General features: G+C 48.3%; 1 protein-coding gene across 1 annotated transcript; it reads left to right on the plus strand.

The window, feature by feature from the left end:
• The first annotated feature begins 4,610 nt into the window (after positions 1-4,610).
• Positions 4,611-5,984, plus strand: LOC119398972 (uncharacterized). The gene has a single exon (XM_037665788.1). The coding sequence runs from the start codon at positions 4,611-4,613 to the stop codon at positions 5,982-5,984; it is 1,374 nt and encodes a 457-aa protein (XP_037521716.1).
• Positions 5,985-14,934: the final 8,950 nt, after the last annotated feature.

A 14,934-nucleotide genomic window follows, 5' to 3' on the forward strand; every position in this document is an offset into this window, starting at 1 on the left:
GTTACGTGACTACAGTGACGTGACATCACTTAAGAAATAGTCACGTGACAGAACTTACGCAACAGCTAGACACGTGACTAAAATTACGTGACATGTGAGAACTGATGACGTGACTCAAACGACCCTAACATCACGTAAGAACTACTCACGTGACTAAAATCACGTAACATCGCGTAAAAACTAGTCGCGTGACATGTTCCCGCCAAAGATCTCGTAAAAGCTATAGTCACGTGACTAAAATCACAGTATCACGTAACTTCTAGTCCCACACTTGAAATTATCCCGCCAGAACACGTAACACGTGCGTAGTGCGGTGAACCGACCAAAACCGGAGAAGAATAGCCAAGCCTAGCCATACGCAGTACTACTAGCAAAACTCAGCATCTCCAGCAAGAGCTTGGTATTACTAGCAAAAACTTAGAAGAAGCCAGGTCGAACGCTAGCTCTGCTGTTGATTTCAGCCTGGCACCACCAGCGCAAGCTGCTATTTTTTTGTACATTTCTTTGCCAAGACTGCGCAGACACAGCGCTAATGAAACACCCGGCAAGTACTTCCTCTGATGAAGTGTTTCTGGAACGGTCCACCAGGGCGAATCGTGCCGCTGCGACAGTTCGGTAACACGATTAGGATTCACACACAGTCTATGTGTTTGTCTAGTATTCGTGCTTTCTTAATTCAGTCGTTCTTACGGCCACTATGTGTTATGCTTCAGATTTCTTAATTACTAAAGGAAATGCCTTCGTTCGATGCAGTCAAAGGAAATCAGACTTTGCGTTTGCATAATTATCGGAAATTGTCGCACTTGTAACGCGAAGTTTGGTGGACGTGGGGAATGTCCCAAGCAATTAGTTATACAGTAGCAAATGAAAACGTGAACCGCTGTGAGACATTTCTTTGTGGTAAGAGTATTTTGCATATTTTAACAATAACTGTTGGGGTTTTACCACACAAAACCACGGTACAATTACGGGAGACGCCGTAGTGGAGGGCGCCGGAAATTTCGGCCACTGGGATACCTTAACGTGCACCTAAATCTAAGCACACGGTCCTCAAGCATTTCACCTCCATCGAAAATGCAGCCGCAGCTCCTGGGATTCGATACCTTGACCTACGGATCAACAAACAAATTTTGCACACATTCGCTAATTTAAAGTCCAAACATTAAACAACGGAACAACTATTGTCTTTGTTTATGTAGATTCTGCACTGCCCGCAAGAAACAGTGGTTGGTCCGAGGAAATCGATAGCGTGAGGGACGTTTTAAAATAAAGATAAAGAACCTATGCAGTCGCATTCAACGCGACAGCTTAGGAAGTGCGAAGTAGTGATTCGGCTGCCTTCGGCGACGGTGACGTTCACGGGCAAGCGACAGCTGGCGTTCCAAGCACGCAGCATGCTCGGCGTCAATGGCAGGAAAAGGAAAGAGTTTGGTGCAGCTAGTGGCGCCCTCTCCCCTGCTTCTTTCCCTCTCCTCCTTTCGCCGTCCTCACCCTCGCATCTTCCCTCCTCACCATCGCTTCTCCTTTCCTCTCCTTTGCTATATACACGGCCATGCTATGCTTTACCCTTCCTCTCATCATTTCTCTCCTCCCAAACCTCACTTCCCTTTCCTGCCCACTTGCTATGCTGTAGACTACATGGCTGGGCTATGCGCGGTTTTGCCTGGATGACGCAATTCATGGCTATGCTATGCTTTACCCTCTCCCCTCCACTTTTCCTTCCTCCTCACCCCCACACCTCTTCTGCTCAACCTCCCTTCCCTTTCCCACCCCTTGCTATAGTATATTAGGCACGACTATGCTATGCATATTGCTATGCTATAGATGGTTTTGCATGCGTGACGCCAAGCGACGACATGAGTTGCCAGATGGCAGCAGATGACATGATGACATTAGTTGAGAGCCCGGGCACCTGAAGTGCTCCGCATTTAAAACGTATCGGCCATTGCGCAATCTTCTTCAGATAGGTTTCATTTTTATTCAGTAAGCACAGTTCTTGTTCTTGTCCACGCTCGCTCTTTTAAGTAAGATTATCCTACAAATTGCCAAAGTACGTTTTTCTCGCAGTCATGCTCCAAAGATACCCGGTAACAGAGTTTCCTGCGAGTGAACAAAAGAAACGGGTCGCCACAGCGTGAGCTCACTGCGACAATAACTCGGATGATTCACGCTGACTCGCAGAACGAGAAATACCGCGGTGTAAGCTGCTTTCCCTCGCGAGATACTTAGGATCGTGCTTATGCTGCAAGAGTAGAGGCTCGTAAACGAGGCACTCGAAATGGCTCCCAGCGTTCGGTTGCGTTAGTAGCTCTATAGCTACGACCAGCCGCTACGTTTCGCCATTTTAATTGACAATAATTTGCTTTTGCATTCATGCCGCCGCCCAGCACTGCCGTTATACGATGCTGATACACGATGGAACCAGTGCACGGAAGAGCCCATCGACGTGATGTACCTTACTTTCAATAGTGGTTACGCCAGGCTGTAGCAAATGTGCCAGAAGGAGATAGAGATGGAAACAGAAGAGAAGAAAGTTAAGCAGGTTCACCAGAAACAAAAGTTGCGACATATTCTGGGCCCATGGCAAAGCAGCACTACGTGCCACGAAAGCGCTGTTGAATTTCTTGCGGGCCACGAGCCTGAACGAAACTTTGTAAACTTGTGTGACTGTATGTGTTATGTGGTTATCACTGTATATATCATAATCGTCACCCAGCACCTGGAGTAGCATGTCATGCGAACAGCCAGACAAACATCTCCAGCTTCATTAAAATGTTTATCTCTCTCTCTCATGTGATAACCAAGGATGCGGGAGGAAAGAAAGAGAAAGCATCGGTAACCCAAACGGCCTAGGTGTCCCAAATGTGTGTTTTGGGACGTGAGGAAACAACAATTATGATTAGTGTATTGCTTGTGTTCACACTGTCTTCTCTCTCATTATATATATATATATATATAATATACCGGCAGGCACATATACCAGGATTTTTTTGGGGAGGGGGGCAAGGCCTAATTTTTGGAAAGCAAGTGGTTCCGTGGCAAAACGAAAAAAAAAAGTTGCCCCGGAATATAGGGCGCTGGACGACTATGGGGGGGGGGGGGGGGGGTCTGGCCTACGAGCCTGTATAGTGTATATATATATATATATATATATATATATATATATATATATGCTAGTAACATGCGTATTTCTGGGCAAATGGGGCGCAGTCAGAACATTTCAACTATGACCGCGATGGCCGTGTCTAAACATTTCATTTTCTCATACGTGTTGAAGTAATAAACAACAGCGGACTCGAAAATGCAGTAACATTCCAAGCGTGCAGACGTGGCAAAGCTCTCCATTTTCGCGATATGGTACACTTTCATCACTCGAATATTGCGACGCGCCACACCTTCGGCGATACATATTAACGCATAACTCAGCTCCTTATAGGCCGTAATACGGTGCTGGAGCGCCATTGTTTCGAAAAAGGTTCGCACCACGTAATAAGCTACGCGAAGATAATCGGTGTAGCCAAACAGCTGTTGCGAATGTACCACGGGGCGACATCAAATATGCGGAGGGATGGCTAATGGAATGCGAGCGAAACTGCGACAAAGTAAATAATAAAGCAGCGTAGTAAGAATTCCTTTCTCGTGGAACGTTTTACGGTGCGAGGCCGAAAGGACTTTCTTCGAAGCCACGCCTCGTGATGCAGAAGGAAATGCGGCTTCGAAAACTATGCCGCTGCTGTAATTTCTTCATTTCATCGACTCTCTCGTACACGTTATTCATCATATGCACTAAACTTCAATAAAGCAAGGCGTTCGAATAATTCGGGCACCGCTTTGGCATGCCCCTCTTTATTCTCGCCTACGTGTTTGCGCTCCTGTTTGCGAGCTCGTTCGGTGAACTCAAATATGTATCCCTTTCCATAGATCAAGTCATTAGTAGTAAAGCAATTCAATCTGAAATCCACCACTGGGGCCAAAGCAAGCAACGTGCTTTGGGCTGATGAAGGCAAATGTAAAAAAAAACGTGAGTGCGAACGCAGATAAAAAGGAAAAAAAGAAAGGAGGGCGCGTGCTTTCCCTTCTTGTTCAGGCTGATTCAACGTGAGAGTTCACAGAGCGACGCGAGCGCTTAAAGCTCGGTGTAGTTTTTACCTGTCGCTTCGGCAATTCCTATTTGAATGACGTGATTTCTTCTACGTGGTCTCCAATGGTTCCTCAATGCCGTGCAGTGGTTCGGAGGGTGTAGAACTTGTGTTAAACAATCAGGAAAGGCGGCAACGCGTTTCACATGTTGGAGGAGGAGGCACCTCAGCCATCGTACGCAACTAAGCTATCCGTGAACCTTCAGTCTCATCGTATTCGTGCAGGAAACCATGGGCATAGTGTAACGATGCAGAGATGCGTATATCTTCTACGTGGTACTCTTTATGTCGAATCATTATTTGCCTGATCCAAGCACCCTACTGCTAGGTACTATATGCTTTCCCGCCATGGTGCCCTATACCTGAGACGACGACGAAGTGTTTATCTTGCCGAACGCTGCTCATTTCGTTTGGCATTATATTTGTGAATTTTCGCAATTTCTGGGGATCATCGCTCTCCTGCGTGCAGCGATGGACCCAGACCCCACCGTACGCAGTCTGGACTTGGCGTCGCCCGCGACGTCAACCTCAAGGAAGCGCAACAGCCGAGATGACGACACCACCAGTGACAGCACTGAACTGTACACGGCGAGTAGTGAAGACAGCGACGACAATTTCATCCCTGCAGTGAAGCGCAAAGCTAAACGGCGAATGGTCGGTGCGTCTTCGCCAGCTAGCATCTCTACCGTGAAGGCTGCCTGCAGTCGTAAACGCCATACCATACTCTTTGTTCCTGTTGACTCTTCGGTCAACCTGAAGAACATAAACAGGCAAGTGATATCGGCACGACTCGAAGCTATCGTACCAAATGAAATACAAGATATTAGACTCAACCCACGAAAGAACATCTTGGCCATAGACGTTGAGCACCCGGCTGCGGTACATACCTTGCGAAATGTTACGGAGCTTGGAGACATCAGACTCAGTGCTTACATCCCGCAGGACAGCGACACGACGACGGGCGTCATTTATGACGTCGACGTTTCTATACCTGATGCAGATCTTCCTGTGCTGATAAAGCCAGCTACTGAGGCCACGGACATATTGCAAGTATGCCGGCTTGGCAACTCCCGTTGCATCAAGGTGAACTTCAGAGGCGATTGCATCCCATCGCATGTGAAGGTTGGTCACTTTCGTCACGTTGTCCGACCCTACATTCCAAGGCCTCTGCAGTGCCACAAATGTCTCAAACTGGGCCATGTTAGTGGCGTGTGTAACAACAAGCCAGCATGCCCACGTTGCGCCGAACCCCACAAAGCAGAGGCCTGCAATGCAACTCTCCTAAAATGCAGCAACTGCAGCGGCAACCATGACGCCTCATCGAAAGACTGCCCAGTACTGAAGAAGGAGAGGAGCATTCTGAGGCAAATGGTGAAGGACGGATCCTCACGAAAGGAAGCAGTAACGGTTGTACAAAGACGGCGTTCCCGTCGACGACGGTGCTCGAAGAAAAGAAAAAGCAGTCATCTGCCAAATGTGCCTTCACCTACACCGCCACCGCCACCACCGCCGCCGCCACGACCACAGCGGCCGCCCCCGCCCCCGCCGCCAGGTGTGATTCGTCCAGAGGTGCAGAAAGACACTGAGGCGCAAAAGAGAGCATCTGACACTGATTGGCCTGCTTTACCGCGGGCACACGTGCCTACGGAACCAAAGCATCCACAGTCGACAACGACTACGTCAACAACAGGCAGTTTATCCGCCCAAGAGGTCCAGGTTTTTTCTGTCCTGAGGTCGCTGATGAGTGTTATCCGCACTCTCCTGGCTAGTCTGCAGATACCTGCCGCTAAATGCGCACTGCAAGTCTTGGACACACTCGAACCAGTACTTGCCGGCTTGCAGTAACAAGATGGCACACCATACAACACATCCGACATTCCGAGAACAAGTCAAGGGCGCTTCCATAATTCAGTGGAACGCCAGAGGTCTGCAGTCAAGAATGCCTGAATTTAGGCAGTTCGTTTTTGAGAACAAGTTCCCCATCATCGTCATTTGTGAACCACATCTTTCAAAAATAGCTCGACTGTCGGGCTATGAATTATTTGTTTCTTCGTCATGCATGGAGCGAAGTCAAGTTGCTGTGTACATCCGTAAAGAGCTCACGTATGTTCGCCAAAGAGTAGAGCCTATCGAAAGCAATCACTACGTGTGTCTATATGTCAAAAAGAAGAAGTTGTCGTTCACACTGATAGGCGCATATATACCTCCGTCGCGTCGCCTTGATCAACAGATCCTAAATGATATATTTGCAACGACTCCAGCACCTTGGATATTGATGGGCGACTTTAACGCCCATCATCCACTGTGGGGAAGCGTCAGGACAAATCGAAGAGGCACGAGCCTTGTTGATCTTGCATCACAGCATGGACTTCAGGTGCTGAACGACGGCAGCCCGACTTATCTCCGAGGAGTAGCTTACAGCAGCTGCCTGGACTTGACATTAGTGTCGCATAGTATTGTCACGAAAGTTCAATGGTTCACAGATATTGAAACTCACGGCAGTGACCATATTCCCACGTACGTGACAGTAAGAGGCCTGGGCGGTTCTCCTTCTCCTGGACACTCAAGACGTATTGACTGGGAAGCGTATCAGATATCAGTGGAGGACAAGTGCATGCACGAACCGCCGGAATCAATTGAAGAAGTGATTCGTAATGCGATGGAGACTTCCACGAAGATGTGCTTGAAAACATCGAGACGTACAGCACTCGACCAAGAGTTGGAGCAACTTCGAGCTATCCGCCGGCGTGCCGAAAGACGATATAGACGCACGAAATCCATCTATGACCTCAGAGAGTCCAGACGCATTCAGAAGAAAATCCAGCGTCGTATGCACAAACTACAGGAACAACGATGGAAGAGCTTCTGTGACTCGCTGGATCCCCGCAAGCCTTTGTCCCCCGTATGGAGGACTATTCAAGGCATTCACTCACATCCGCAACAGCGTCATCCCTTCGCTGCGCTGGCACTACATCAACGTCGCTCACAGCTTGAGGTCTCTGGTGAATTTTGTGCCAAGATCGCTGGGGACATCGCTATACCGACCGACCTGTTACCACATGACGTTCCGGTTGCACGAGATCAGCAAATGGAGGTTCCATTCTCTATGGAAGAACTTCATGCAGCACTGAACACGTGCAGGCGCTCGTCGTCCCCAGGTCCAGATGGAGTGACCTATGCTGCCTTATGTCACCTGGGTCCGAAGACACAACGCTGTCTCCTGGACATATTCAATCAATCTTGGCATGATGGCGAAGTCCCCGACGAGTGGAAGTGCAGCCGCCTGGTGCCTTTGTTGAAGCCCGGAAAGTCTCCGCTGGATTTGGCATCATACCGGCCCATCGCACTAGCAAGCTGCGTCGGCAAGGTCATGGAGAGGATGCTGCTGACACGCATGGAATGGTACCTCGAACATTATAACATCTATCCTGATGCTATGGCTGGCTTTCGACGGGGTCGATCTTCAATCGACAGCGTCATTGACTTGGTGACCTCCGTTCAGCAGCAGAAAGCTAAGAAGCGGCTGTCGGTAGCACTGTTCTTAGACGTGAAAGGTGCCTATGACAACGTGACCCACGAGGCCGTTCTCGAAGCTCTCGAAGCAGCAGAACTTGGAGGTCACGTCTTTCGATGGGTAAGAAGCTACCTCACAAAGAGATCCATGTTCGTCCTAACAGAAGATGGGCCTACGAATAAGCATTTCACAAGTCGTGGGGTGCCTCAAGGTGGCGTGCTGAGCCCGACTCTTTTCAACCTAGTTCTGGTGGGGCTCACCGAAACGCTGCCACAGACGGCTAATATATCTCTCTACGCTGACGATATCTGCATCTGGGCGTCCGGCGTGACACGGCCTCAAGTGCGCTCAAGAATACAGAAGGCGGCAACCTTGACATCTGCATACCTTCGCCAGCAAGGTTTGACTATCGCTACAGAAAAATGTTCAGCAGTGGCATTTACACGCAAACCGATGTCTTTCTACCCAGTGTGCATCGAAGGCCAATCAATTGCTTATAAGAGCAGCCATAGATTCCTAGGTGTCATTGTGTATCGCGACCTAACCTGGAGTCCCCATGTCGCACATCTGAGGAGAAAACTGATATGCATTGAGAACATATTTAAGTTCGTTGCCGGAAAATCATGGGGACCATCCGTGCATTCAATGCTGCAGCTTTATACAGCCCTCTTTCTCGGATTTCTACGGTACAGCCTTCCTGCCCTGTCCAACACGTGCAAGACTAACATCCGTGCACTACAGAGCGTGCAAGCCCAAGCATTTCGGACATGTCTTGGCCTTCCAAGATGCTCATCGACAGTTGCAACTATCGCTATCGCACAAGAACAGCCGGTCGCAACTCATATCATCGTTGAGACGCTGAGAGCGTACATACGGCATTTGTCACGGCTACCGTCACATCATTTAGCGTGTTTTCCAGCGCGGAGGCCCCATGCTTCATTCTGCGGTATTGTGACAAAACACTACGACATATTACCACCTGGCTTCAAACCTGCGATGCGTCCGGCATCTGCGTTGTGGACTCTGCATCAACCTGACGTGTGCTTATCGGTTCCTGGAATCGTTAAGAAGGCACGCATGTCACCGCTAGCCCTGAAGCAGTTGTCTTTGCGTCTGTTGGAAGAAACCTACATTGATCGCAAGCATGTTTACACTGATGGCTCCACTAATTCCAACAGCTCTACCGGAGCGGTGGTTGTTCCATCTGATGACGTACTGTTACAGTTCAAGTTTTCTCACATCACGACGTCGACAGCCGCAGAGCTCGCAGCGCTTCAAGGTGCGGTCAAGTACATCCTGCAGCAGCCACCTAATCGATGGGCCATCTTTTGCGACTCCAGGTCAGCCTTACAAACACTACGGTTTGCTTTACGGCACGGATTACACGAACAATCCGTGTACGAGATAAGGCACGATTACCACCAAGCACTCGAGGAAGAACATGATATTATATTTCAATGGTTGCCGAGTCATTGCGGAATTGTCGGCAATGATCGTGCGGATGAAGCTGCACGATCGGCTCATGACCAAGATCTGCGGACACCCATACCACTCTTGAGAACAGACGCCGCGTGGCGACTACGAGCACTTGCACGCCGTATCACTCTTCTGCAATGGAATACGCCGGGTTTCTCCAACGCGCGCCTGTATTCGATTGACCCAAATTTGCAACTTCGTTTGCCACCAGGGCTCTCAAGACGCGATGCAACTTTACTGTGCCGCATGTGGTTGGGCGTGGCATTTACGAATGCGTATTCGTGTCTCATTGGAATGGCCAGCAGTGCAGCATGCAACATTTGCGCCTGCGAGGAGACGCTTGAACACATTCTATGCCACTGCCCATCATACCAAGCTCAACGACGTAGTATGGAAGTCAAGCTCCGTCACCTGGACTCAAGACCGCTGACAGAAAAGAAGATCTTGGGACCTTGGCCTACGGTCTCGCATACGCGCAAGGCCACGAAAGCCCTCTTGTGCTTCTTGAGGACCACCGGACTTCACGAGCGCCTGTGAACTAACAGCGCGAGTTCGTGTTGTGTAGTTCATCCATCCCTTTCTTGCTCTTCTTCCTTCTTCTTTACCCTTTCTTTTCTATTATTTCCCCTTCCCCCAACCCAAGTGCAGGGTAGCCAACCGAGCCAAAGCTTGGTTAACCTCACTGCCTTTCCTCTTCGTATCTCTCTCTCTCTTTCCCGCCATGCTTCGAACATATCCATTAAGAAAAATTATGTTGCTATTCCACCCAGTCGCCACATGTCGGCTGCTAAGTGACAGTGCCCTGTGTAGTATTAGCAGGGGTGCCGCCAGAAATTTTTGTCGGGTTAAGGGCGAAAGGGGAAAGGAGAGAAGGGGGGGGGGCTTCAATCCTCCCAGCCCCCCCCCCTGGCAACGCCCATAATTCGTACGATATTTCCATAGCGGTATTGGACTTGTAGCGCCTTCATGGAGAGGGTAGTCGTTTGAGGCACGAAAGACGCTTATTTTTACAATCCATAAGAAAACACGGCTTAACGATGTCTTGGGGAGGGGGGAAGGAGGTTGAGAGAAGGAAGGAGCGTAAAAAAAAGAGAACTGGAACGCGAGACCACATTCTCATTCTCGAGATATAAGTACCATCATCACCAAGTGCGAGACCGGGGTACCTCCGTGCCCACCAGAAAAGCCGGAGCTTGCATGACGGCACTGGGAATAGATTCACGTCCATCACGCAGTCTTCGTAGACTGCTCTCTTCCATTTGGAAATGGGAAAAGTTTTCTAAAAGACTGAAAGAGGACAAGTGTCTACATAATCACTGTTCTTTTTTTCATTCTTTCACACCCTTTCCCGTTCCCCTCCTGGAGGATCTATCTATCTATCTATCTATCTATCTATCTATCTATCTATCTATCTATCTATCTATCTATCTATCTATCTATCTATCTATCTATCTATCTATCTATCTATCTATCTATCTATCTATCTATCTATCTATCTATCTATCTATCTATCTATCTATCTCGTTTTCTTACTCTACTCATGACTTCTGCTGCACTGCGATGATGCAGGCTAAACGTAGCAGAAATAGAAGGGAAGGCCAAAAAAAGCAGAGAGGGTAACGAGGTTGCATGTGATTTGTCACTCTACAGGACAGAACAATTATGGCTCCAATCCACGCTGTGAAGGTGTGTTGACGGCGAAGCTGTAAACGATACCCCGAACGATGATCCACTGCGGCGTCGCTTCATTGATCTTTCGCATTAGAATCGTACAAAAGCGAGATTGGCGTCTGACCATCACCGGGAGCGATGGCCAAGAAGTGCGTCTGATTTTGTAGACAGGCCACGCATGTTTCGTCGTACATAAAATCCGAGTCGATATTTTCATAGCCATGACGCATTGCTTTGGGTCATGCATGTCGTCGACGTCCATCAGCCTCTCGACTTCGTTTCCGTCTATGTACCCTTCGTCCGGGAGACGTTCGAAAGTCTGTGGGTTGAAGCGAATGTTGTTGAGCTTGTAGAGCGGACTGGCGAGAAGAACGTCTATTAAATTTAGAATGTGCACCCTTGAAGGGGGGCGTCCGAGCACCACACCATTTTTCTTTTTTTTTTGCCCTTGCATTTTTTTTTCATGGGGACGAAACCGTTGGGGGGTAGAGGTATGCGGCTTCTCTCTAAACGAGGATTAAAAACAAAGACAGCGAAAATGGGCGATGAGGACGCGCACGTAACCGCGTAGAGCACGATGTTTTCGGAGTGCACTGAAGAAGGACGTGTTATCAGGAACGTTGAGCGAAGGCAGCCAGCACCGATGGCTGTCAGTCAGCAGAACTCGGGTCTCAGCAGCACTGGTGCCATACGCACTGTACTAGGACACTGCAACAGAAAGACGAAGAAGAAAAAGAAAAGATGTCATTTGAGTAGCGCCAAGGTTAGCCCTCATGCAGCAAATACTGACGAAACTGGTAATACCGAGCAGGCCCAATTACACGCTGCAAATTCTTAACACTTTAGTATACATATCATGCATGCTCTTCACTAGACGCTAAGTCACATACAACGATTATCCAGAAACTGTATGCGACTTTATTATGTATCCCTTCCTCATACGAAATTCTACGACGTACTTGACAGGAAGCTCCTACATGACTTCGTCAGAGAAAGGTTTATCGTCCTAAATCAAAGAACGATAAAAAAAAAGAAATGACACTTTTTGTAGTAGGCCGTACTTCTTTTTCAAGCGAAGCTTCTTATGAGTTACAGATTCTGGGGTAGGGCAGCGGCATAGTACGCGATAAAACCCGTTAGTGTACAGAAATGAGGTCGGCGGAGGTGCACCAGCCAACTATGCGTTTGTATGCACCAGTTTCCAATAACTGATGCTCTCTCGATCGTGGGCTTGCTTGCGATCAAGCGTGTCCGGTGAGGAGATACAATATTTTACTCAAATGACTTGTCATTTCCCGTTGCCACATTCCTTTATTGCCTGGGTATGAACTCATGACCGTCGTGGTTGCCAGTAGCAACTGAAGTGTTGCACGTCTAAGCACATGTATGAAGGTAAAATTCCGGCATGGAGGTTGGAAAAAGTTAGGAGGAAGCAGTTCGCAATGAGAAAGAAAGAAAGAAAGAAAGAAAGAAAGAAAGAAAGAAAGAAAGAAAGAAAGAAAGAAAGAAAGAAAGAAAGAAAGAAAGAAAGAAAGAAAGAAAGAAAGAAAGAAAGAAAGAAAGAAAGAAAGAAAGAAAGAAAGAAAGAAAGACTCGCAAGCATCCTTGTACCAAATACTCAAACGAATAAGCACGACGATAAAATTACAAAAGTAATTATCTCCGAAGCCCATATTCAGCTAGTCAGTGTAGCATGTTCGGTATATACATTGTCATTTTCCACTGCATGGTAAATGTTAACGCTGCTTTACTAAAGAACAAAACAACGATTTGTTTTAATCTATCGCTTACTGTTCCTCCCTATGTGCCTGTAGTTCAGGTCTTCCTCGCTGCTTTATTGTATTTTTTGGCTATAATTTTTAGTTCTGAATTCTTATTCAACAGGCGTTCCTCCATTTTTTTTACCACAGCAATAAAAAGATGCTGCGACAACAAAACAAAGCACATCGACAGCACAACGAGCGCCTCGCCCAAAAGCACGTGTTCACAAGCGCAGGGTTAATTAGATGACACGTACACCGACAACTTAAGCCAACTGCAGTATATGCATCCACATACCGATAACCACGCCACCATAAACAAGGGGATCTATTTTACTTGCTTTTTGTTTCTTTCCTCCCCAAACAAAAACAACAATGCAATATCCGGATGAGTGACGGAGAACGCGAAGGAAAAAAGGAAAAGGACCGTAGAGCTTACGCGGCAAACTCCTTCCGCTTCCTTAGCCCCCTCTGATTCGCACACGAGCAAACCGCTGAGCTCGTATGCAAGAAAATCTTTCCTCTCCTCATGACCGAGGCTTCCGTGCAGCGCCAGCTGTTTGCACGTTTGCATAAAAGGATTAGATTGCACACTCCTGCGCACGCGCACAGAGCCGTCAGGGATGGAGCGAGAGTCCCGTTATTGCGTTGGCCACCAGAAGAGGCTAGAAGAGGTCGAGATTACAGAAAAGGAAGATGAGGGTTAGAAAGAGAGGAGAGAAGAGTTGGAGGAGGGAGGACACCACGGGGCCCGGCTGTTGCTTGACGATGAGGGGGAGAGTGCATTACAAGCAGGGCATCGAGTTTTACTAGATTTCTTTCTGCCCTCCTCAACCTCCGCTACGTTTCGTCGTAATTAGCGTTGCTTGGCGAGGCGCGCGACGCCGGAAACGTCGAGCGAGCGAGCTGCGCTGAGGAAGAGACGCTTGGTGAAATCACGGTCCCCGTGCAGACTAACAGTGGGCCGCCTTGTCCCGGCTGACGTGGTTCCGGATGCGACGGATCAAGGAAACGGAGACGCGTTGGAGGACTCGGAACGAAAATTCACTGTGCCGGAGTACACGCATCGGCCTAGGGAGGGGCGGCTGCGAATGCACCTTTTGTTTTTATGGTTCCGCAGCGCTTGCGCCATTCCCCTATCGCGTATGTCGCGAAACGCTGTGGTAAGGTTTCCGTACGACTTCCAATTTCGGAGGCTTTTTGCTTTGACGATCGCGACTGTCCTGTATCACACAGGGACATATGCTTCACCGCACAGCATCTGATTAAGAGCTAGACGGTGTGTCTACCTCACTGTACAGCACCGTATTGTGGTGTGGCAAAGCCTAATACAAGAAATAGACTCTTTTGCAAAGATTATACAGTGAAACCTCGGTGATACGAATCTCGCGGGGTTACCAAAAATATTCGTATCATCCGAAATTCGTATCACCAGAAAACATGGAAAATTAGTATGCGACGAAAGAAAGTTGGCATACGGTTTGATTCAGTGTTTCTCAGGGCCGCAGGGACGTCATGAACAGCTCTGAATGATTGCCAGTAAAGTTTTTAAACGACAACTATCATACTTGTACTCGTATGTAAGGTGCATGCGCGCGTGTGTAATTAATGAACCAGACGGGTTGTGCCCCGTGACCGCTAGTAGCCCCTTCCTAATCTTACTACGCTTTTTTGCATGACGCCAAAGTATTGCAACGAAAGTGACTTAAGAAGCGCTTTGCACTAGTGATGCAGAACTATCGGTAAATTCACTATCGATAGTATCGATAGTTTTTTTGAAACTATCGATAGTGTAAACGAACTATCGATGGTGCTACTATAGACAAACTATCGACAGTGCAGTCGGTAGTACCATCGTTAATATTACTATAGCGATATTACTGCCTCGCGTGTTTATTGCTTTGTTTTGTCATATTCGGGTTTCACCCACAAAGACTGTTAAGTCCTGAACACACGTACGCGTGGCAGCTTGTCAGCGCGTGACTTTTTGACGCGGCTTCGCGCCATCTCCCTATGGGGAGAGAGGGCGCGCAGCTTCGCGTAGCCGCGCGCCCTCTCTCTCCATAGGGAGAGCCCGCGACGCCGTGTCAAGAGGTCACGCGCTGACACGCTGCAACGCGTACGTACGTGTGTTCAGGCCTTTAGCAACGTTTGACGCAGACCGCGCCGTAATGTTTGAGAAGCTTCACAATTGTTTGTAATCATTCTGTTAAGATTACGCGCCGGACGCGAATAGTCAAGTTCATTCGAGAGCTTACGCGAGCACCAGCGATAACGCTAGAAGGTTTGATGACTGATGCATAAAGGACGACGCGTTCCACCGATGATCAGATTACTCAATCGCTGACGACTTCTCCCGCCGCTATCAGTGCGC

Source organism: Rhipicephalus sanguineus, chromosome 7 (genome assembly GCF_013339695.2).
Source record: "Rhipicephalus sanguineus isolate Rsan-2018 chromosome 7, BIME_Rsan_1.4, whole genome shotgun sequence".
Lineage (NCBI taxonomy): Eukaryota > Metazoa > Arthropoda > Arachnida > Ixodida > Ixodidae > Rhipicephalus > Rhipicephalus sanguineus.

Bases quoted from the DNA above. Each gene is read 5' to 3' on its own strand.
- LOC119398972 (XM_037665788.1), top strand. From the start codon at position 4,611: ATGGACCCAGACCCCACCGTACGCAGTCTGGACTTGGCGTCGCCCGCG.